Source organism: Sphaeramia orbicularis, chromosome 12, assembly GCF_902148855.1.
Source record: "Sphaeramia orbicularis chromosome 12, fSphaOr1.1, whole genome shotgun sequence".
Taxonomy (NCBI): domain Eukaryota; kingdom Metazoa; phylum Chordata; class Actinopteri; order Kurtiformes; family Apogonidae; genus Sphaeramia; species Sphaeramia orbicularis.
The window spans coordinates 4459633-4482545 of NC_043968.1; the positions used below are offsets into that span (position 1 = coordinate 4459633).

The window sequence follows — 22913 nt, forward strand, 5'->3', positions numbered from 1 at the left end:
GTCTGCATTCATTAGACTTGTTTTTCTCATTGCTCAGTAATGAACTGCTCAATTTAAGGAACTGTGCTCAGTTCAGGAGTGCTTATGTTCTGGATATAAAGGCAAACTGAAAAGCACCAAAATCATTTACAATAACTCAGCGATGCCCAGACTGACACCTGACCACAGATGCCATGCTATGGGGCTCCTGGAGGCCAGAATCTCTGCTCGGCAGGTGGAGCGCCGTTTTGGATGCAATGTGTCCACCGTAGTCAGGAACAACAGAGGCATGAAGAAACTGGTTCAGCTGCAGACAGACCTGGACCTGGACCAGCACCTGTGACCACACCACAGCAGGACCGCTACACTGAGCTGCAGCACCTCTGGGACCGTTTTGGGGGTCCTTGACTTTCTTTCTTTATCCTTATTTTTTGTCAACAAATTTGGATGTGATTTTTTATTTTTACTGTATAGAAATGGCCTATGATTAATTCCAAAGAGCTTATGGAATAAAAATCCTCATCGATTTAAAAAAATATAAGAATCTTCAAGTGTTGCGTTTTCATTGGCACTGAGTATATTTTCAGGAAAATGTATTTTGAAATAAGAAAAAATTGTGAAAAAAAATGTGAGGAGTTTTATGAGTGTGAATGTTTGTAAAGCGTCAAAGTTTTCTGCTGTCATGCGGGGTTCATTTTAGAAACACTCATAAACTAAATTTATTCCAAATACATTGATATTTGACTATTATATTTTTTATGTCATATTCTAAACACAGTGTTTAAAATTAATAAATGCATATATCTATGCAAAATACATTTGAATATGATGTTAATATTATTTGTTATATGTTGTAAAAATTGTAAAAATGTATATGATATTGATCATTGAAATAAAAAAAAAATAATTTGATATTTAGGTGCTCGGGGCCACAGGCCCAAGCACCTGTTGTTGTTGCTGCTGTTTAAACTTATTAGGGGCTCGGGCATCGACACGAGCACCTGTTGTTCTTCTGCACGTTTAAACTTATTTTTCATCTTCCGCCACTTTTTCGGCAATTAATACAGCCTAGTGCGTTGTGAGGACCCCTGTACAATATACATCAAAACATGCGGTTTCATCGGGAATAGTGTGCTATGTTATTTTCATAGAGATTTATGAATTTTTCGCAGTTATTCGCGAAAAACATGTGAAAAAAGTCCCATAGAAATGAATGGGAAGAGGAAAAAATCAGCCAGAAAAGTCCACTTTTTTCTGACCGCAACTACTTCGCCATACTTTGACCTACAGACTTCATTGAAACTTTAAAACGCAGGCATTTTTGTCCTCTCCGCACAAATGTACTTGTTATGAGGATGGGGTTAACGGTTTTCAATAGGTGAGTCTTCAAAAACCCCTGGGTTGAGTGAAAATTGTCCAGATTTCCTGAGTTAGAGTGGGTGATGTCATCACGCTAGAGTGGAAGAGCAGCGAAAATTCAACTGAAAATTCTCTGAATAAATCGCCCTCCCGGCCAAACCATACATCGCAGGTGAATGATCTTTTCCAAAAACATAGCCATGGTTCCTGGGCTTCATATGAACCCATGTTTGAAGACCTAGTTCTTTTTAAAGTGAAATGACAGGCACTAGTTTGGAGGCTCATCCCTTCTTTCCTCCATTGACTCTCCATTGTAGCGGATTCTTTCTTGTCTTGGTCAGTTGACCGTGTTTACACTGCCCTAACTCAGTCATTTTTCACAGTACGGGAAAAAAACCTACATCTGTGTGTTCCCCAGGTCTCTCTGAAGCTCACGGTCATTTCGGTTTTCACCTATCTTTTACGGTTTTCTTGTAATTAGCAGTTTTTCCGGACCTGTTCTGCTCCAGTCTCAGCCTATTCCTGCTGCTCTGTGTGTCAGTTTCATTCTGTGTGTGTGTCAGTGCAGCGCCGTCGCTGTGGCAACTACTACTGATACTACTATTACTAAAAATTCTACTACTAATATTAAAAATACTACTACTACTACTACTACTACTAAAAATTCTACTACTACTAAAAATTCTACTACTAATATTAAAAATACTACTACTACTACTACTACTACTAAAAATTCTACTACTAATATTAAAAATACTACTACTACTACTACTACTACTACTACTAAAAATACCACTACTACTACTACTACTACTACTACTACTAAAAATTCTACTACTAATATTAAAAATACTACTACTACTACTACTACTACTAAAAATACCACTACTACTACTGATACTACTATTACTAAAAATTCTACTACTACTAAAAATTCTACTACTAATATTAAAAATACTACTACTACTACTACTACTACTACTACTACTACTACTACTAAAAATTCTACTACTAATATTAAAAATACTACTACTACTACTACTACTACTAAAAATTCTACTACTAATATTAAAAATACTACTACTACTACTACTACTACTACTACTAAAAATACCACTACTACTACTACTACTACTACTACTACTAAAAATTCTACTACTAATATTAAAAATACTACTACTACTACTACTAAAAATACCACTACTACTACTGATACTACTATTACTAAAAATTCTACTACTACTAAAAATTCTACTACTAATATTAAAAATACTACTACTACTACTACTACTACTACTACTACTACTACTACTACTAAAAATTCTACTACTAATATTAAAAATACTACTACTACTACTACTACTACTACTACTAAAAATACCACTACTACTACTACTACTACTACTACTACTAAAAATTCTACTACTAATATTAAAAATACTACTACTACTACTACTACTACTAAAAATACCACTACTACTACTAAAAATTCTACTACTAATATTAAAAATACTACTACTACTACTACTACTACTAAAAATACCACTACTACTACTAAAAATTCTACTACTAATATTAAAAATACTACTACTACTAAAAATACCACTACTACTACTACTACTAAAAATTCTACTACTAATATTAAAAATACTACTACTACTACTACTACTACTACTACTAAAAATACCACTACTACTACTACTACTAAAAATTCTACTACTAATATTAAAAATACTACTACTACTAAAAATACCACTACTACTACTACTACTACTAAAAATTCTACTACTAATATTAAAAATACTACTACTACTAAAAATACCACTACTACTACTACTACTAAAAATTCTACTACTAATATTAAATACTACTACTACTACTACTACTACTACTACTACTACTACTACTAAAAATTCTACTACTAATATTAAAAATACTACTACTACTAAAAATACCACTACTACTACTACTACTAAAAATTCTACTACTAATATTAAAAATACTACGACTACTAATAAAAATACCACTACTACTACTACTACTAAAAATTCTACTACTAATTTTAAAAATACTACTACTACTAAGAATACCACTACCACTACTACTACTACTAAAAATACTGCTACTACTTCTATTACTACTACAAATGGTGACATCCGTCAGCTGCCAAACTGTGACACACAGATTGTCCATATAAAGTGAATGGGGGTTCAGAACACAGAATTCCCCTCCGACCATGAACTCTTTGGCAACGTCGAACCCACATGCCCCCCCGACCCCCGAGCCCCTCTCACGATTTCCACGTGTGGAAATTGTCTAGTTATTCTTCATCTTCTGGACAAAATTTCACCGATTAATGCGGCCTAAGGCGCTGGGAGTACCCCTGCAAATAATACATCAAAATTTGCAGTTTCATCGGGAATAGTGTGTTATTACTTCTGGTAGAGATTCACAAATTTTTCGCAGTTATTCGTGAAAAACATGTGAAAAAAGTCCCATAGAAATGAATGGGGAGAGGAAAAAAATCAGCTAGAAAAGTCCACTTGTTTCTGACTGCTACTGCTTCACCATACTTTGACCTACAGACTTAATTTAAATGTTAAAACGCAGGCATTTTTGTCGTCTCTGCAGGAATGTCCCTTGTATGAGGATGAGGTCTACGGTTTTTGATAGATGGGTCTTAGAAAAGGGTCACATTTGTCAGATGACAGGAAAACAGAGCACACATTCCTGACATTCCTTTGTCACCAGAGTGTGAAACCAGACAAAAATCACCTCAAAATCTTCTGGATAACTCACCCTCCCGGTCAGACGATACATAGGAGGCAAAATTTTTCTTCCAAAAATGTAGCCACGGTTCCTGGGCTTCATATGAACCCATGTTTGAAGACGTAGTTCTTTCTAAAGTGAAGTGGCAGGCAGTAGTTCAGGGGCACATCCATATTTTGTAGCTGATTTTGTTGTTGATTTTTTTTTTTTTTTATTAATTCAAACATAACTGGAATGGGACCTTTGATTATTTAATATGTTCTAATTTTAATGAAATCTATTGGGAGTATTTTTAATGTATTTTTTTTTCTGTGCCCCTCCAGGATCTCATTGTCACGTGGAGGCCCAGTTGTCCCGGGTCACAGCCCTGTGTTGGGCCCAGGCCTTCAGCCTGTGGGTTCTGGATCAGACTGCAGCAGGCTGTAGCAGCAGACCTGCAGAGAGCCTGCTGGTGGGAAGGCTGGACGGCTCGCTCTGCTGGCTGCAGGTCACTATGCAGGAAACAGAGCTGGATGTGAAGAGCACCGAACTGACCCACTGCCACAGGAAAGAGGGTAAGACATAAATGCACACACTGGCACTGCGCAAAGGTTGGCACTCTCCCCTGTGGTGTAAAGATGGATGTAGGCTGTGTAATTCTACTATTATTATGTTTTATTTGATATTGTTTGTATGGAAGTGAATCTGTCTCATCAGATTTTGAATTATAAAGCACTGCATTTTTTTTTTGCACTGAAATTAAGTATCTGAATTTTTTGTCTCTGAGTTCAACTATGTTCATAAATTTAGAATAAAAAAAAATCAGATGCAAAAAAATCAGAAGCAAAAAATTCACATGCAAAAAATTCAGTGGCAAAAAATGCAGAAGCAAAAAAAATGCAGTGGCAAAAAATTAAGTGGCAAAAAATTCAGAGGCAAAAAATTCAAATGCAAAAAATTCAGATGCAAAAAAATCAGAAGCAAAAAATTCACATGCAAAAAATTAAGTGGCAAAAAATTCAGAGGCAAAAAATTCAAATGCAAAAAATTCAGATGCAAAAAAATCAGAAGCAAAAAATTCACATGCAAAAAATTCAGTGGCAAAAAATTCAGAGGCAAAAAATTCAAATGCAAAAAATTCAGATGCAAAAAAATCAGAAGCAAAAAATTCACATGCAAAAAATTCAGTGGCAAAAAATTCAGAAGCAAAAAAAATGCAGTGGCAAAAAATTAAGTGGCAAAAAATTCAGAGGCAAAAAATTCAAATGCAAAAAATTCAGATGCAAAAAAATCAGAAGCAAAAAATTCACATGCAAAAAATTCAGTGGCAAAAAATTCAGAGGCAAAAAATTCAAATGCAAAAAATTCAGATGCAAAAAAATCAGAAGCAAAAAATTCACATGCAAAAAATTCAGTGGCAAAAAATTCAGAAGCAAAAAAAATGCAGTGGCAAAAAATTCAGAGGCAAAAAATTCAAATGCAAAAAATTCAAATGCAAAAAATTCAGTGGCAAAAAATTCAGATGCTAAAAATTCAGTAGCAAAAAATTCAGTAGCAAAAAATTCAGATGCTAAAAATTCAGATCACACATCCGCACTGACTGTTTTCCTGCATCTGTGTCACATGACCAACCTAATGCAACTCGATTGGCTGGCTGTCAGTTCGACTTCAGATAGAATTGATTGCTTATCCTTGGTGTCCAGGATGTGTGATTGGAATGTTTTCCGTCTGAATTTTTTGCATCTGAATTTTTTTTATTCTAAATTTATGAACATAGTTAAATTGAGAGACAAAATATTCAGATACTTAATTTCAGTGCAAAAAAAAAAATCAGATTCTTAATTTCAGTGCCAAAAAATTCCGTGCTAGAAATTCAATGGCTTTTATAATTCAAAACCTGAGACAGATTTGCTTCCATATGTTTACTTTTGTTTTTTTGCACTATCCTTATGCATGTACACTTGTTTCTTGCACTTTATTCTGTTTCTGCCTTGACCGTTGAATTTCCCCGTTGTGCGACCAATAAAGTCTCATCTAATCTAAAACCACAGCGAACCCAAATGAAATATTCCCAGCTGTATTTGTTCCTCTTGGCCTGCTGTCCTCTAGCGCCCCAGTGCGTGGCCTGGCACAGTGAGGACAAACCATTTGCGGTGGGTTATCCTGACGGGAAGATCCTCCTGGGCTCAACTGAAACCTGTGAAGAGGAGCAGCGCACAGTTCTGCCCGTCTGCATGGTTCGTCCGCTGCGTTGTTCTCTGCACTCGTATGAATTGCTGTATACTAGAGATTTGCTAGAAATAATAGGAATGGGCATTTCAAGCAAAAAATAGTAAAGTATTTAATTAAAATAGAATACACTATTTTATCAGGCAGTTTTAGGATGGAAAAATAGGATTTTTTTTGTGGCTTGGTGGTGTGTGGGTGAACATCTGGTCTTTATACACTGTAAGTAAAGGGTTAACTCATACCTGGTCCACTGTTTGACAAGAGGAATGAGGAGGAAAAAAACCTGAGGAACAGCAGCATGTGAATATTTAAAGGAGAAGGAAAAAAGGTCAAACGAGCTGTGGGCTGACACTGGACAGGAGTCACCTCTGACGCCTGAGCAGCTGCGACATCTGCTTCCATTACTTTTGTACTCCTGACAACAGTGGCCTCTGTCCAGAACACTGGATTATTAGGAGGATTACTACGACTATTATATTACTATTACTACTAATACTAATACTAACACTACTACTACTATGATTACTACTATTATAACTACTACAACTATTACGATTACCACTATTACTACTATTATTACTGCTATTACTATTACTATTATAACTACTACCATTATTACTACTATTACTACTACTGCTACTATTACTACTACTAATACTAATACTAATGCTCCTCCTCCTCCTCCTCCTACTACTACTACTACTACTACTGCTACTACTACTATTACTATTACTACGATTACTACGATTACTACTATTATAACTACTACTACTACTATTACTGCTATTATAACTACTACTACTATTATTTCTATTACCACTATTACTACTATTATAACTACTACTATTATTTATATTACCACGATTACTACTATTATTACTACTATTACTACTACTACTATTACTTTTACCTCCATTACTACTATTATTACTACTGTTACTACTACTACTACTATGGCTACTATTACTACTATTATTACTACTACTACTACTACTGCAATTATAACTACTACTACTATTATTTCTATCACCACTATTACTACTATTATAACTACTACTACTACTACAATTACTATTACTACTATTACTACAATTATAACTATTACTACTGCTTTTATTATTATTATTATTATTATTATTAGTAGTAGTAGTAGTAGTAGTAGTATTATCATCATCATTATTATTATTATTATTATTATTATTATTATTATTATTATTACTGCTATCACATTATTATAACTTCTATCCTGTGATTATTAAACTATATACACACACACACACACACACACACACACACACACAAGAAATACCACAAGAAAATATCAAAACAATAACTCTAAAAAAAAGAAAAACAGTATTGGAAAAAAACAGGCACTTGCACATTATAAAATACTAGTAGAAACACATACATACACATAATGTTTCCACTACTTTATAATGTTCAATTTCCTGTTTTTTTTTCAATACTGTTTTTTTTTTTTTTTAATAGTTATTGTTTTGCTATTTTCTTGTGCTATTTCTTGTGCGTATATCTGGTCTTGTGCTGCTGTTGGAAGCTCCATTTTCTGAGGGATCTGCCCAAAGGATCCGTTTAGTTCGATCTAATCTAATCTGAGCTCCAGAGAACCCACAGCTCAAATCTGTGTCAGATGCAGTGTGTCCTGTTTTGTGTCGTTTCCCTCTGATTTTCCAGTGGTATCACTAACCCTCCCTCTGCGGTGCAGGACAGTATCACCTCCCTTCAGTGGGACCCCACTGGTCACCTGCTCCTGTGTTTGGCTAAATCTGAGGTGGTGCAGATCCTGGGGCGCTCTGGAACCAGCTGGACCACCCTGCACTCCCTGGTCCACACTGGCACCGTTAACACCACTGAATGGTGCGCACTCCCAGGGAGAGCCCCCGACCCCAGGCTCCTGATGGCTGTGTAGGTGTTTCTATCTGAATGGATCGGAATAAACTGACTAGAACTTAGCAACAGAAATAATGATGGACAAAGAATTACTGAACATATTAAAATGTGATGGAGCTGAACCCACAGAGACCCAAAGAGCCACCGACCACACACTGAGCTGAACTGTTTAATACCTGTTCAGCCACTCATTCTATCAATACATGTCAGTAACTGGTGTCAAATACAGTTTGTCGTCTTTTCATGGTCATCAGATATGACCCATTTGGACGTTCAGAGGCTCTGTAGTTACCATGGAAACACTGTCATCTTCTTAAACATTGATTCTCCAGTCAAACCCATGGAGTTGGATCAATGACAGTGGATGGACACACTGGGGTTATGTTCAGTTAATGACAGATTTGACTGAAAAAGTCACTTTTTCTTCAGTTTTCTCTGTTTTGTTTTAATACCCTTTGAATTATCTCGGAAAGTTAACGAAGATCTACATCAGGGCTGTCAAACTCATGTTAGTTCAGTTCCACATTCAGCTAAATCTGATCTGCAGTGGACCGAACCAGTCAAATAAGAACAGAATAATATAGAAATAATGTCAACTGCAAACTTTTCTCTATGAAAAGAGGAAATTTACATTATGAAAAGGTTTACATCTAAAACTATCCTTTCAAAAGATGGGAATAACATAGAATAGAATAGAATAGAATAGAATAGAATAGAATAGAATAGAATAGAATAGAATAGAATGCCTTTATTGTCATTATACATATGTACAACGAAATTAAAACAAGATGAATAATATGAACAAACTGAAAAATCAGTGTAATTTGAACACTATTCTGCCTCAGTTTATCATTTCCACATGTTCATTAGAACTGACAGATCACAGTGGATCTACAAATACACAAAACATTTAATAACAGGTAGAATATTGTTAAAATTGTACTTACTTCTCTTAAGACATTTCAGATTATTCATATTTGTTCAGGTTATTCACAGTTTTTGTGAAATTATACTTTGTTTTAGTGTAAATACATGAAAATATTTACATTTACAAACAGAAACATTCGTAGTTGTCATTATTTCTCTGTTATTCTGACAGTATTTGACTGGTCCTGCCCACTGGAGATTGAATTGGTCTGAATGTGGAACCTGAACTAAAAGGATTGTTCATATCTTCAGTGTAATTTTTTGCATTTCACAAATTCATCCCCAGGGCTGGACTGGACCCTTTGGTGGGCTGGATTTGACCCCCAGGACGCATGTTTGACTGACACCTGTGATCTACATGATCAGTGAATTAAATATGGAAAAATACATGATTTACACTGAAAAAAAGTAAAAAAAAAAAAAAAAAAAAAAAAGAAAGGATAATATTGCATCACATGGTGGTAAATCATCTTCTCCAACATTGATTCACCAGTAAAACCCACTGAGTTGGATTGATGACAGTGGATGGACACACTTATTTTTACATTCGATCAGCAATGTCTTTGCTGAGAACGTCACTTTTTCCTAATTTTTCTCTGTTTTGGTATAATGAACTTTGAATTTACTCTGAGTGTTCCTGAACATCTACATGATCTGTGAATGAAATATAGGAAAACACATGCTTTACACCAAAAAAATGCAAAATACAGAAGATAATAATATTTTTAAAAAATGGTGATAAATCAGTTAAAAAAAGGTAGAAATAGAGAAAAATTAATTTGGGAACTGCCACAAAAGTAGCACTGGGTCTTTATGGGTTAATATAAGGTTCTAGGTCAGATCTGACATGTATGTACAGATGTTTTTTTCTTCTCATCTGTTTCTCTCCATTGTTGTGCAGAGGTTGTCAGAATGGCTCTGTGTACGTCTGGACAGTGCCACAGGGGGGAAGTGTTGTGTCACTGCCCAAAATAAAGAGCAGCTCTTCCAGCCAGGAGAAAAACACTGAAACCAAGGTCAGTTTGAGTCTGTGGTGGATCTGTGATTATACATGTTTGGTTTTGAAACGCTATTTGTTTTTGTTTCCTGTTTTGTTTTTTATTTGAGGACAGACAGACAGACAGACAGACAGACAGACAGACAGACAGACAGATAGATAGATAGATAGATAGATAGATATTCCAGTATTCCTCAGTTTTGCATTCAGCACAAGAAGACACAAAACAAACAAACAGAGCAGAACAGTGGGTCAGTAGCAGGCTGATGTTAATGTGAGTATATTTCCTGTAACAGACACCTGCTAAAGAACTACCTCTAAAAGAACTTCCTGGACAGTCCTGTAAATACAGACTACTGACTGTGCTGACACATTTCAGGGCAGTGATATGGAGTGAAACAGTTCTATAAAGTGGAACTGATGGAAGTGTAACAGGTATTTCAGTGATCTGTGGTGGTTCCAGAAGTGGCTGGAGTTCAACCACAGAAGGGGCCTGGGTGTTTGAAAGTCTCAGTGGATCAGTCCAGATGTGGTCATGACTGACAGACCCAGACGTGGATTATTGGCTCACAGGTCATGATCCGTCATCCCCTCATTCTGTTTGACTTTTCCAACAGGACGGTGCAAAGTGTGTGTTTGTTCTCCACGGCCACATCACAGCGGTGAAGTCCCTGGCCTTTTGCTCCAGCGGACTGGCTCTGGTTTCTGGAGGGATAGGAGGACTGCTCAACATTTGGTCTTTACAGGTCAGAAAACCACAGGCACTGATGCACCCAGGCCACGGAGGAGGGATCATTAAAAAAAAATAACAAAACATACATTTTCACAAATCTGGAATCCTTTGTTTCAACTAGTCAGGAAAACAGATTTCCACTTTGTTCCAGATTGACCTTCATGGTCATTTTTCTGACTAATTTTTCTTTTTTTTTTCTATTCAGTAATGTACCTTTTGTAACACATAATGCATCAATATTCTAAATGTGAACCTTTTAAGCCCTTTTGTTTTGTTTTTTTGGCTTTTTTTTGGTTAATGGAGAAGGTTGGTGTACTTGTTCTTGGGTTTGTTTGCATGTAAAAAAAAAAAGGAAATTGTGCAACAATTTATTTTCAATTGATGTGTCACATATGATACAGTGTTTGTATTGCCCAATTTCTACAAAACTCCAAATAAACAATGGTTGGAAAAAAAAAAAAAACACAGATACTTACACTACCGTGGTACCTTGATTTATGAGTTTAAAGGTGGGGTCTGAGATCTTAGAAACGGTTCAAACAAGCTACATTTGGAAAATACTCAATTGAAAAGTCCAACCCCTTTTCTTCAGACATCCCCCTGAAGCCACGCCTCCAGAGCACTGGTGTGTGCAGTGCTTGTTCTGGAAGGTTCACGAGCGCTGCACAGCAACAATTCGCCCACCTCCGACCCCGATCCATGCATACCCCATTCAGTCTGCTCCAGCCCCCCCGCTCTACAGAACAGACCCAGTTCAGACCCATCTGACTAACGCTACATTTCCGACTGATTTATGTTGGTGACAAAACTGTTTGCCAGTGAACAGGGATGTGTATCGGCAAGAATCTGACAATACGATACAAATCACAATACTAGGATCACGATACGATATATCACAATATATCATGATACTGTTAAAAAGGCCATTTTTTTGTTTGTTTGTTTTTTTAAATGATTATTTCCTTGAAGAATTGAATTCCAGCAGAAATCTGCACAAATACTAAACACATTTGTATTTGATCCCAACAGGATCTAATGTTCTATCACCAAATGTTCCACCTGTGTTCAAACTGAAATTCTGTTTTCCAGACATTCCAGTTTCAGATCCTGTTCAAATGTTCAGATTCTATTAGTTCACAACTAACATCAGAACAGGATTTGAGTTCAATCCAACAAAGGAACCAACATTATTGAATAAAAGAGTGTGAAATAAGAATAAATAAAATATGAACAAAAAACAAAAATGAACCTCCACAATATCTGCATTTGAATAAACACCTAAAAATATCCATACAGTACTTTTTAATATCCATACAGTATTGTGAAATGAAATATCACAATATATTACAGAACAGATATTTTCTTACAGCCCTACTGGTGAACTTTCCATCCTAATACTAGAAAAGCACTTGGAGAGCGCAGACCTCCACCAAGGCAGATCTGTCCCCCCATCACCACCAAAATGTAATCATTTCTTCCTTGTGCCAGTATCAACATTTCCTGAAAATTTCATGAAAATCTGTCCATAACTTTTTGAGTTATCTTGCTAACAAACAAACCAACAAACAAACCCTGTCAAAAACAGAACCTCCTTGGTGTAGGTAATAACTAACATAGCCAAGCTCTGGCTCTTTCTTCGTTTCCTGTACCAGTTGCTCCAAACCTCTGAGAACGAATTCATGCACACAGAGGGGTACGAACAGAGGGGGGCGGGACAAATGGCAGTTGAGTTTGATAGACATATGACTGTTCAATCATTTTGATTGGGCGCTTAAAATGATTGGATGGTGTTTTTTCAGTCCTGTCCGTTCCACAGGTTTTTTTTTTATTTTTTGTGTTAGAGCATTATATTAACTGGTTATAATCAGGGTGTGAAGGGGATTTTAAGCAATATAGTAAAAAAAAATGCTCCAAGAAAACATCTGACCCCACCTTTTTTTTGTTCAAAGTGTTTTTATTACATATCGACCAACAGAAAAGCATAATACAGTCATTGTTTTTTGTTTTTTAACCCAAACCCATGAACATTCCCACCCTGTTGCACCAAAAAAAAAAGGGAAAAAAAAGTATTTACATTGTTTTATAACTGACCCTCAGTTAAAGATCATGCGATAAAGAATAGAAAGACTTGAATACAGTACTTTTTTTTAATTTACGAAGATTTCTTTCTTTTCCTTTCAAAAATGTTAGGATAAATAATAGCAAAATAAGCAACAGAATATAGCATTTTTATCTTCACTGGCTCAGAAATCAGCAGGTTTTGACATAATAATCATACATTCCATTTTCATGGGTGGGCTTTTACAGAAGAAAAACATACATTTGTCATTTTACATCGGAAATTCTTCACCTTTTCTTAACAATTTCTTTGCTGCAAATCTGTCTAAAGGTCAGAGTTAATGCTAGTGGTGATATTTAAATAGACATCATGGCTGTAAACCACTCTACTAGTGTTAGCGCCGGCTCTTAACAGTCACTTGTGGCCACAGTGGTTCATTAAAACGTATCTGTACTCACTTCAGTCTAACTTTTTTTGTTCAGTGTTTTTATTACATATTGAGCCACAGAAAAGCATAATACAGTCATTGTTTTTTGTTTTTTAATCCAAACCCATGAACATTCCCACCCTGTTGCACCAAAAAAAAAAAAGAAAAAAGGAAATTGATAATAATAATAATAAATAAATAAGGAACACAGACATTAGTCACAGACTCGTTTTAATCAGCCTACTGTGGAATAAGTGAGGGATCGACCTCTTTTGTGACTCAGATCAGGTTACAGGTACTGAAAAACTTCTTGGCACATCCTCTTATAGAATATCTGATTTTTTCCTGTTAAATGATGTAAAGCAGGGCTGTCAAACTCATGTTAGTTCAGTTCCACATTCAGCCTAATCTGATCTGCAGTGGACTGGACCAGTCAAATAATATAAATAATAGGATAAGAACTTTTGAGTGAAAAAAGTAAAACTCCGTAATGAAAATGTTTACATGTACGAATTGTACTCGAACATAACATGAGCAAATACACTACAAACAAAAAGTTAAGGATATTTCATTTTTTTGGGTAATTTTTTTTTTGGGGTCATTTTTGCCATTTGTAAATAAAACTATGGTCGTTAAAAAACTGTGTTTCAGTTCACACAAAAAAAAGTAAGAAGCGCAGTGCAAGAATCCCAAGTGAAAAAAATAGCCCAAAAATTAAAAATATCCTTAACTTTTTGTTTGTAGTGTTTGAACAACCTGAAAATTCCTAACAAAAATAAGTATAATGTTAACAATATTACACCTCAGTTTATCATTTCTACATGTGAATCACAACTTACAGATCACACGGGATCGACAAATACACAAAACATTCAATAACAGGCAGAATATCATTAAAATTCCACATACTTCTCTGAAGACATTTCAGATATTCACATTTTTAATAAAAGGCTAGTCTGTAAATGTAAATATTCTTGTGTAATGTAACTTTTTTTTACACTAAAACAAAGAAAAATTTGCCGTTTTCATAATTTATAGGTTATTCTGATAGTATTTGACTGGTCTGATCATTTTTAGATTGAAATGACCTAAAATGATTTGAACATCCTTGACTGTTATTATCTTCAGTGTAATTTTTGCATTTCACACATTCATCCCAGGGGCCGGACCGGACCCTTTGGTGGGCCGGACTGGCCCCCGGGCCACATGTTTGACACCTGTGATGTAAAAGATCCAGAAACCAAGATTTAAATGTTGGAGGTTGCACCGCACCTTTAATTTAAGTCAAGTCAAGGTACCACTGCAGTGGCATGTGTAACGTGTCCCCCTTTCAGAACTGAGGCCTTTGTGTTTGTGTTGGGTGCAGGACGGTTCGGTCTTACAGACGGTGACAGGTTTGGGTTCAGTGGTCAGTACTACCTGGATACCAAACCTGGGAGTGGCTGCCTGCTTTGGAAGGTCAAAGGTAATGTGGATGACTTTTAATAACTTCAATACGACTACTTTTAATCCTGTAGTCTAACAGCAGAGAGGCCAGATTTTATCTTCCTTGCTCGTCTTGTTACAGTTTCATGTTATCGATCGTGACACCTGTGACGGTTTCTTTCCCAGGACGTGTTACTGATCTGCTGCACCCCCGACTGGATCAGCCAGAACCACGTGCTGGCTTCCTGTCGCATGGTCCTCAGAAGCCAGAACATCCTGGGTCTAAATCGGGCTCCGTGTTTGGCTGTTTTCCTGGAGAGGCTTCCTCTGCTGTTACAGGAGCAGTACAACTATGAGAGGGTCATTCCTGACATGGTTTTCTTATGTGTGTGTGTGGTGTGTTTGGGTTTGAGTTGGTCATAAATGTAGTATGTTTTCGTTATTGTCTTTAAAACCTGAATATATATAAATGTGCAGGGCAGGGGTGCCAAACAGAAGGCCCACAGGCCAAATGGAGCCGGTCAGATGGTCCAGTCCACTATAATAGATGTAGAACATCCATATGATAAGAACCTAAAAATAATGACAACTCCAAATTTTGTTGTTGATTTAATGTGAAAAAAGTAAAATTATATTAACTATCCTGTCACAATAAGATTTGAATAACCTGTAACTGAATACATTGGTCATGTGATAACATTTATATGATATACATTTTTGTCTAGGTTAATGCAAACATACACACCGTATTTTGTCTTAACGTGTTAATGAAGAAGCGGAACAAGCCCTCTCCCCCCGCCAACTTTTTTTAATTTGTGTTTTTTATTTGTTCCATATTCTACTAAAAAACTTGGACTGGCATCTTTGTTCAATTCGGTGTGTGGCTACTGAAACGAACCTGACAGGGAAGTTTTGTATGACCTGCGTTTCCAAACAAAGAAAGAACGGGAAACAAATAAATAAATAAACTGAATAACCTGAATAAATATGGGAAACCTGAGATTTTTTAGAAAAATAAGTGCAGTTTTAACAATAGTAGGCCTGTTACAGATGTTTTGTGCATTTGTAGATCGACTGTGATCTGTAATAAGCCACGACATCGAAGTGTTGAAATTAAACTTATTTTTTTAAAGATATTTCAGGGTGTACGTGGTTGTTCAGGTTATTCACATTTTCATAAAGTAATATAAGTCTTACACTATGAGAAAGAGAAAATGTTGGATTATTATTTACAGGTTTTTATGCGTATTATTTTACCAGTTCAGTCCACTTGAGGTCACACTGGGCTGAACTAAAATGCATTTGACCCCCCTGGTGTAAAGGAAGAGGGTTTACAAAGTGACTCTATAAGTGACATGGCTTTTAACTGATTACATTCAATATAAGTTTGTTTCTTAGTTTCACATATGTGCAGATGATCTTCTTTTTCAATTCTTGGAGACACTAAGAACTATAAGTGTATGTAGAAGAATCCACACCATAACCACAGTGACACTGACAGAGGTGAATGATATCATTGGCGTCCCTTTCAGAGGGTTTTTGCTGAATGCTATAAACACTGACAGTAAATCTGAATGCATCTGAATTTACAGGACATCACATTCAACACGTCACGTTAGCACTGTGTGTCACAGACTGATATGACTAAAACACAGCAGGTCCACACACCTCTGAGCGGTGAGGAATTAAGTTAACAGAAAAATAAACTCTGAACACTGTTTACCCTTTAACCCCTCAGACGTTATTCCAGGTAAACGTGCAGCTGTGAATAGTCGTCTGTTTCAGGTTCTTTAAAGCTGCTGTGAGTTTGGGCTTGTGTTCCTTTTCTTCAGTGGTTTTGTTTTACTGTGTTTTAGGGTCAAAACAGGTGGAAGAACAGAGAAAGACAAAGAGAGGAACTGAAGTTTGACAGGTTTTTACTAAATAAGACACTCAGAATGGACATCAGTAAGAGATTTAGGATGCTGAACATGAACTGTGAACTGGAACACACTGAACAACAACAAGGATTTGAATTTAGGCCCAGCAGTTTTTGTTTTGGGCTCTTTTTTTCTAAATCAGTTCAGCTGCTTTTTGGTACCTGGTTGAACTCCAAAAAGCAATTAATTACACAGTCAAAACTCGGTAAAAAGCTGTTAAAAAAAAAAAAAAAAAAAAAGGAAAATCATCACAACACTACAAACAACAGTAAAAACAAAACAGAAAAAAACACAAGGACAACTGTGTAAAAAAAAAAAAAAAAGAAAATCACCACAACACTACAAACAACAGTAAAAACAAAACAGAAAAAAACACAAGGACAACTGTGTAAAAAAAAGAAAAAAAAAAAAAAAAAAAAAAGAAAATCACCACAACACTACAAACAACAGTAAAAACAAAACAAAAAAAAAACACAAGGACAACTGTGTAAAAAAAAAAAAAAAAAAAAAAAAGAAAATCACCACAACACTACAAACAACAGTAAAAACAAAACAGAAAAAAACACAAGGACAACTGTGAAAAAAAAAAAAAAAAAAAAAAAAAGAAAATCACCACAACACTACAAACAACAGTAAAAACAAAACAGAAAAAACACAAGGACAACTGTGTAAAAAAAAAAAAAGAAAATCACCACAACACTACAAACAACAGTAAAAACAAAACAGAAAAAAACACAAGGACAACTGTGTAAAAAAAAAAAAAAAAAAAAAAAAAAAAAAGAAAATCACCACAACACTACAAACAACAGTAAAAACAAAACAGAAAAAAACACAAGGACAACTGTGTAAAAAAAAAAAAAAAAAAAAAAAAATCATCACAACACTACAAACAACAGTAAAAACAAAAACAAAAATGCCAAGAAAACTGTGTAAAAAAAAAAAAAAATAATAATAATATTCTATAGTGAGTCGGTCTCACTCACTGCTCTGTGTTTTGCCCCCATTACACAGGCGGTGGGGGGTGAACTGAGCATGCTCAGATGTCTATTCTGTCAGCATGTTTGGAGATTTTTCTTAAAATCGTAATAAATCATACATTCAGAATGCTCACCACAGACACGTCAGGGGTTAAAGGGTTAATGTTCTGCCATATGTGATGAATTATTTTGCGGTTTAGATCCAGCTGGAGTTCAGTGTCAGCACCTTTTTGTAACAGAATATTCATCATCCAACAGTGTGGATGCTCTCATCACTGTAGTCCTTTTCTAACCTCAGTAAACCATTTTCCTTTTATTTCACGTCAGCTTTTCGGCCTCAGACTCATTTAACATGGGTCTTGTCGTTCCGTTGCAGACCCACGTGGCGGCCGGTGACCAGCTGGTCCACAGTGCCTTCCTGCAGACGCTGGCTTCGCTCACAGTGGGTTTGTCCTTAGAAAAACACCTGTGCCATTACCCACGGCCCCCCCACCACAGCACCCCGGACGCCCACTCCTGCCCATCAGAGTGGAGCTGGTTGACCACGTACGCCACCACGGTCCGCAGCGCAGAGGCCATCGCCAGCGGTACCGCCTTCCCAGAATCCTTTGTGGTGACAGAGTTTAATGAGGTGTTGGACGCAGACACTGCGCTGGCGCTGGTGAGCAATGGAAACCTGCTTTGTGCAGTTTGAACTCTGTTCAGGAAAGATACATGTATTTTTGTGGTCGTTTTTTTTTATTCAGAAATGGTTCAAAGTGAAAACTGTTAATAGTTTTTTTTGCAGCAATAGAAGCCTCTACATGATAACTGTCTAATTTTTCTAAATGTTCATGTTAAGATAACATAACATAACCTAGCATAGCATTGCACAACGTAACACTACATAACATAGCATAACATAACATAACATAACATGGCATAGCATAGCATAACATAACATAGTGCAACGTAACGTAACATAACATGGCATAGCATAACATAACGTAGCGTAACATAACATAGCATAGCATAACATAGCATAGCATAGCATAGCATAACATAACATAATATAACATAGCATAATATAACAGCATAACATAGCATAACATAACATAGCATAACATAGCATAGCATAACATAGCATAGCATAGCATAACATAACATAACAAAGCATGACATTTATTCCACCATGAGGGAATTTCACAGTTAACAGCAGCATCATACAACAAGCAAGTGCAGAGAAAAATGCAGGTAGAAAAACCACAAACAAATGAAAAATAATATACAAAGAGAAAAATGAGAAAATGAGAAACAATAACGTAGTAACTCAGTACGTTATTGGCTGGTTATTACGTTACTGGCCAGATAAAAAAGAAATTCTTTCAGAAATTCGTTCAGGACTTTTATTTCGTTATTGGCCTATTACATTTTAAAAATGGTAAATTTATTATGTTATCAGCTGTTATTACGTTATCGGTCATTATTACATCATTGGCTTCTACAGTGTATTAAATGGATTTGTCTAAAATTCCTGGTCTTTTAGGACAACAGTAATGGAGCTTCAGGATGGATGAACAGCTGATGTCATGGGCCACCACCAGACCAGAGGTAACCACTCACTGGGCCAGAAAAACAATGATTTACAATTAGCAATTACTTAAGAATTCTCTACAAAATTGACTTGTTGGTGTTTGTTTTTCAGGACTGGCAACAAGGTGGGAAGAGTGACGTGTACCTGTGGGGAAACGGACGCTATGGCCAACTGGCAGGAATGGGAACCAACCTGATGATCCCTACGCTAGCCCCGTCTCTGCTACAGACACAACAGGTCGGAGCTCTGACACTCAACACGTCCACTGTGTCCTGGATGGCTGCTGTTTTCTAATGCACTGTTGTGTGTTTTCGCTGTCGTTCAGGTGGTGTGCGGTCAGAACTGCACCTTCCTGGTCCAGTCCAACGGGACCGTACTGGCTGTAGGGGAAGGACAGTACGGCAGACTGGGTCAGGGCAATTCTGACGATCTCTACGTCCCAACTATTATCTCTGCTTTTCAAGGTGCAGACGATGGTGGAAGGCAGAATGTGGTCTCCAGTTTGGTTGAACTGCTGAATGTTTGAAGAGTGTGTCTGTTCGTCTACGTTCAACTGGACTAGTTTAGCTCTTTTGAAAACGTTTCGTGTCTCATCCAAGAGACGTCTTCAGGTCTAACAGCTCGTGGGGGGGTTGGATGAATAAACCTGTGGGGGGAGGTGTTAATCCATACGCTAATGAACTTAAAGGGCTCATATTTTGTTAAACCCACTTTTATTAGTCTTTGGTTCATTTCTTTGTGTATTTGGACCCTAATAGTTCATACAGTTTGAATTTCAACCCTCCAGCTGCTGAAAAACTATTTTTATTTTCATTTCAGCAAAAATCAAGTGGATTTCTACAACCTGTTTGAATTCCTGCTTAATTTGTTACGTCTGTAACTAGTTACGTGATGACATTTGCTCATATAAGGTCTTAATTTGCTTAATTTGTTACGTCTACACTGCAAAAAATCTAAATCTTACCAAGTGTATTTTTCTCATTTCTGATCAAAATATCTCAACACACTTAAAATCAAACATAATCACCTAAAGAGGAACTGTTCAGTGAGATATAAGAACTGATTTTTAGACAATAGATCTGGAAAATCTTATTACAAGAAATCTTACCAAGATAATTTTCACTTGTTCCATCAGCAGATTTTTTTTTTTGTTTGAAAAAGCCAAAAAAAAATCTTGAATTAAATCTTGAGTTTTTTCACTGAATAACTAGTTACGTCACGACATTTACACATAAAAGGTCAAGACTTCCAATGAACATTTCTCCAGTACGACATAATTGTTTGTCAGCAGCAGCGGTTGTAGTTAAAACTGAAAATATGTCCAAACTTTGAGGCGATTACCTAAAATGTTCAGTTGTTGGTTGTATTAATAAACACAAGGGGCTGAACGGGACAGAACAGCACGGTCAACAACCGGGGGGGGGGGGGCATTTAAAGGGCCAGTGCTCAAAATGACCTTTCCAGTGTTGTTACTCAGAAATAGTGTTGCAGATGGACCTGTGGAGTTGAATGAATGTAGAATTCAAACCCAAGCAGAGCATTTACAGTTTATGGAGACCACAGGGAAATGTTTTACAATGCATGGTTTCCATTTACAAAAGCAAAATATGACTCCTTTAAATGTAAGTGTCCTTGGTGGGTATTATGTGAGAGTTTACACGTAGCAGTATATTTTAGAAAACAGATACTTCCCCTCTCTGTTTAAAAAAAAAAACTCATGCAGATGTTACCGTTTTCAGAAAAATCTTTGATTACATGGTCCTGTATATCTACACCATCATGAGCATGCCAGACCTGTAGATGGCAGTGTGGTGAGGTGATGGAGTACCATTAACCAATCAGAATCCGGAAAAGAGCCACAACAAAACGTTACTTCTGCTTTGAACCAATGGAGATGTAGTTTTCCTGGTTCTGGGTCCGGACAAATCTGAGACCTGTAACTAGTACACTGCAATGGAAATGAATGAGTCAGTGACTTTGTTTTGGGTTTTTTTATACAATTTTTATTTATATCTCATTTTTATCAGTACAGTACAGTCTCCTCAGGTTGAGGAGCAGGAAAAGAAACAAAAGAATAGAAAAACAAACCAATGAACAGAACAGACTGTGTTGGTGTCAGAATGTTTAAGGTCCCTTAACAGATACATTTGTCCTTGAATGTCAGCCATTTTCCCCAGTTTTTCATAAAGAGGTTTTCCTTTAACTTCAGTTTATATGGAACATCAGGAACTCGGACTCAATTCAAAACTTCAAATCACTACTCAAAACTCACCTGCTCAAACTTGCATTTTCTTTAGCTTCTTTTTTTTCCCTCTGTTTTTGTTTTGATTGTTTGTGAAGCATCTTTGAGTGTCCAAAAAAGCACTATATAAGTGTGATGTATTATTATTATTATTATTATTATTATTATTATTATTATTATTATTATTATTATTATATGTAAGATATTACATGACTAGTTTATCATCTATGATTGAAAACCAGTTCTGTGTTATGGCCTTCTTCCCGGCCACCAGGAGAATCTTGACAAGATATCTGTCTTCTTTATGCACCGATTCTTCCAACAGTGACTTTTTTTACAATTACAAACTGCTGTTCTGAGCAGATGAAAAAGGGGTTGAACTGTGTTGAGTCGAACCGTGTCAGTTCTGTAGTAGTAAACAGCTGTGGTCTGTTTTTCAATCATGTTTTGTCTTTAGTTCACGTAGACCGCTGTGCACGGACATAAATTCTGACTACATTTACCTTCTGCTGAACTGGACAAAACAGATGAAGGACTGATAAACAAAATATGAAGTTTGAAGATGTGGAAACACCTCATGAAAGCCTTATTTTGTATCAAGGAAATACACAAAGATCCTGTCAAGCACATGTAGCGTGCTCTAATTAGCTAAGATGCTAACAGTTGCTAGACTTGTGTGGGGGGGGGGGTGTTTGAGTGGAAGGTTGTTGGTTAAAAACAAGTCCAGTTGAACCTAGAAGAACTAGCAAGAAGAACGATGACCTGGGTGAATGAAAACTAACACAGGTGTCTTTTGTGACTCGTTGATGTGTGTGTGTGTGTGTGTGTGTGTGTGTGTGTGTGTGTATGTGTGTGTGTGTGTGTGTGTAGGGTATGTAGTGACTCAGCTGGTGACGTCCTGTGGCTCTGACGGACACTCCTTGGCCTTGACTGAGACTGGGGAGGTGTTCAGCTGGGGAGATGGAGATTTTGGAAAACTAGGTCATGGGAACAGCGAAAGGCAAAGGAGACCCAAACAGATCGAGGCCTTACAAGGAGAGGAGGTCGTTCAGGTACACCAGACTTATTTTATAACACTTGGGCGGCAGCTAAGGAGGGGATAAAATAATGTGAAAAACAGGATCCCAGTGTAATCTGTGACGAAAGGCTTTGGATATCTGTATGATAGCTGATATACAATTCATGTAAAGTCATTATTTATGTGGATAAAGCCCTGTGTCTGACTGTTAAATTATCTGAGAATATTGGAATATGCTGACTACAACAGAGGGTCTGCACGTGATGTCACCGCCAGTGGAAGTCCCCACAGTTCCGCCCACTGAGTGTCAGACAGAAGCAGATGAGTGACAGCGTTGGCTTCAGTCCTGTCTAAACTGAAGAACAATATTTAATAAAAATGGGGCAGAGCTGT

At 36.6% G+C, this 22913-nt stretch overlaps 1 protein-coding gene across 1 annotated transcript in view; it reads left to right on the forward strand.

The window, feature by feature from the left end:
• LOC115429585 (probable E3 ubiquitin-protein ligase HERC1) overlaps nucleotides 1-22913 on the forward strand; it is a 144291-nt gene that overhangs the window by 97143 nt on the left and 24235 nt on the right. The window contains 13 exon segments of the mRNA XM_030149173.1: nucleotides 4431-4661; nucleotides 6196-6323; nucleotides 8039-8238; nucleotides 10052-10166; nucleotides 10765-10893; nucleotides 14733-14831; nucleotides 14978-15151; nucleotides 18064-18348; nucleotides 19213-19219; nucleotides 19222-19277; nucleotides 19372-19497; nucleotides 19586-19724; nucleotides 22373-22554. Of these exon segments, the coding sequence (XP_030005033.1) occupies nucleotides 4431-4661; nucleotides 6196-6323; nucleotides 8039-8238; nucleotides 10052-10166; nucleotides 10765-10893; nucleotides 14733-14831; nucleotides 14978-15151; nucleotides 18064-18348; nucleotides 19213-19219; nucleotides 19222-19277; nucleotides 19372-19497; nucleotides 19586-19724; nucleotides 22373-22554 (1871 nt within the window).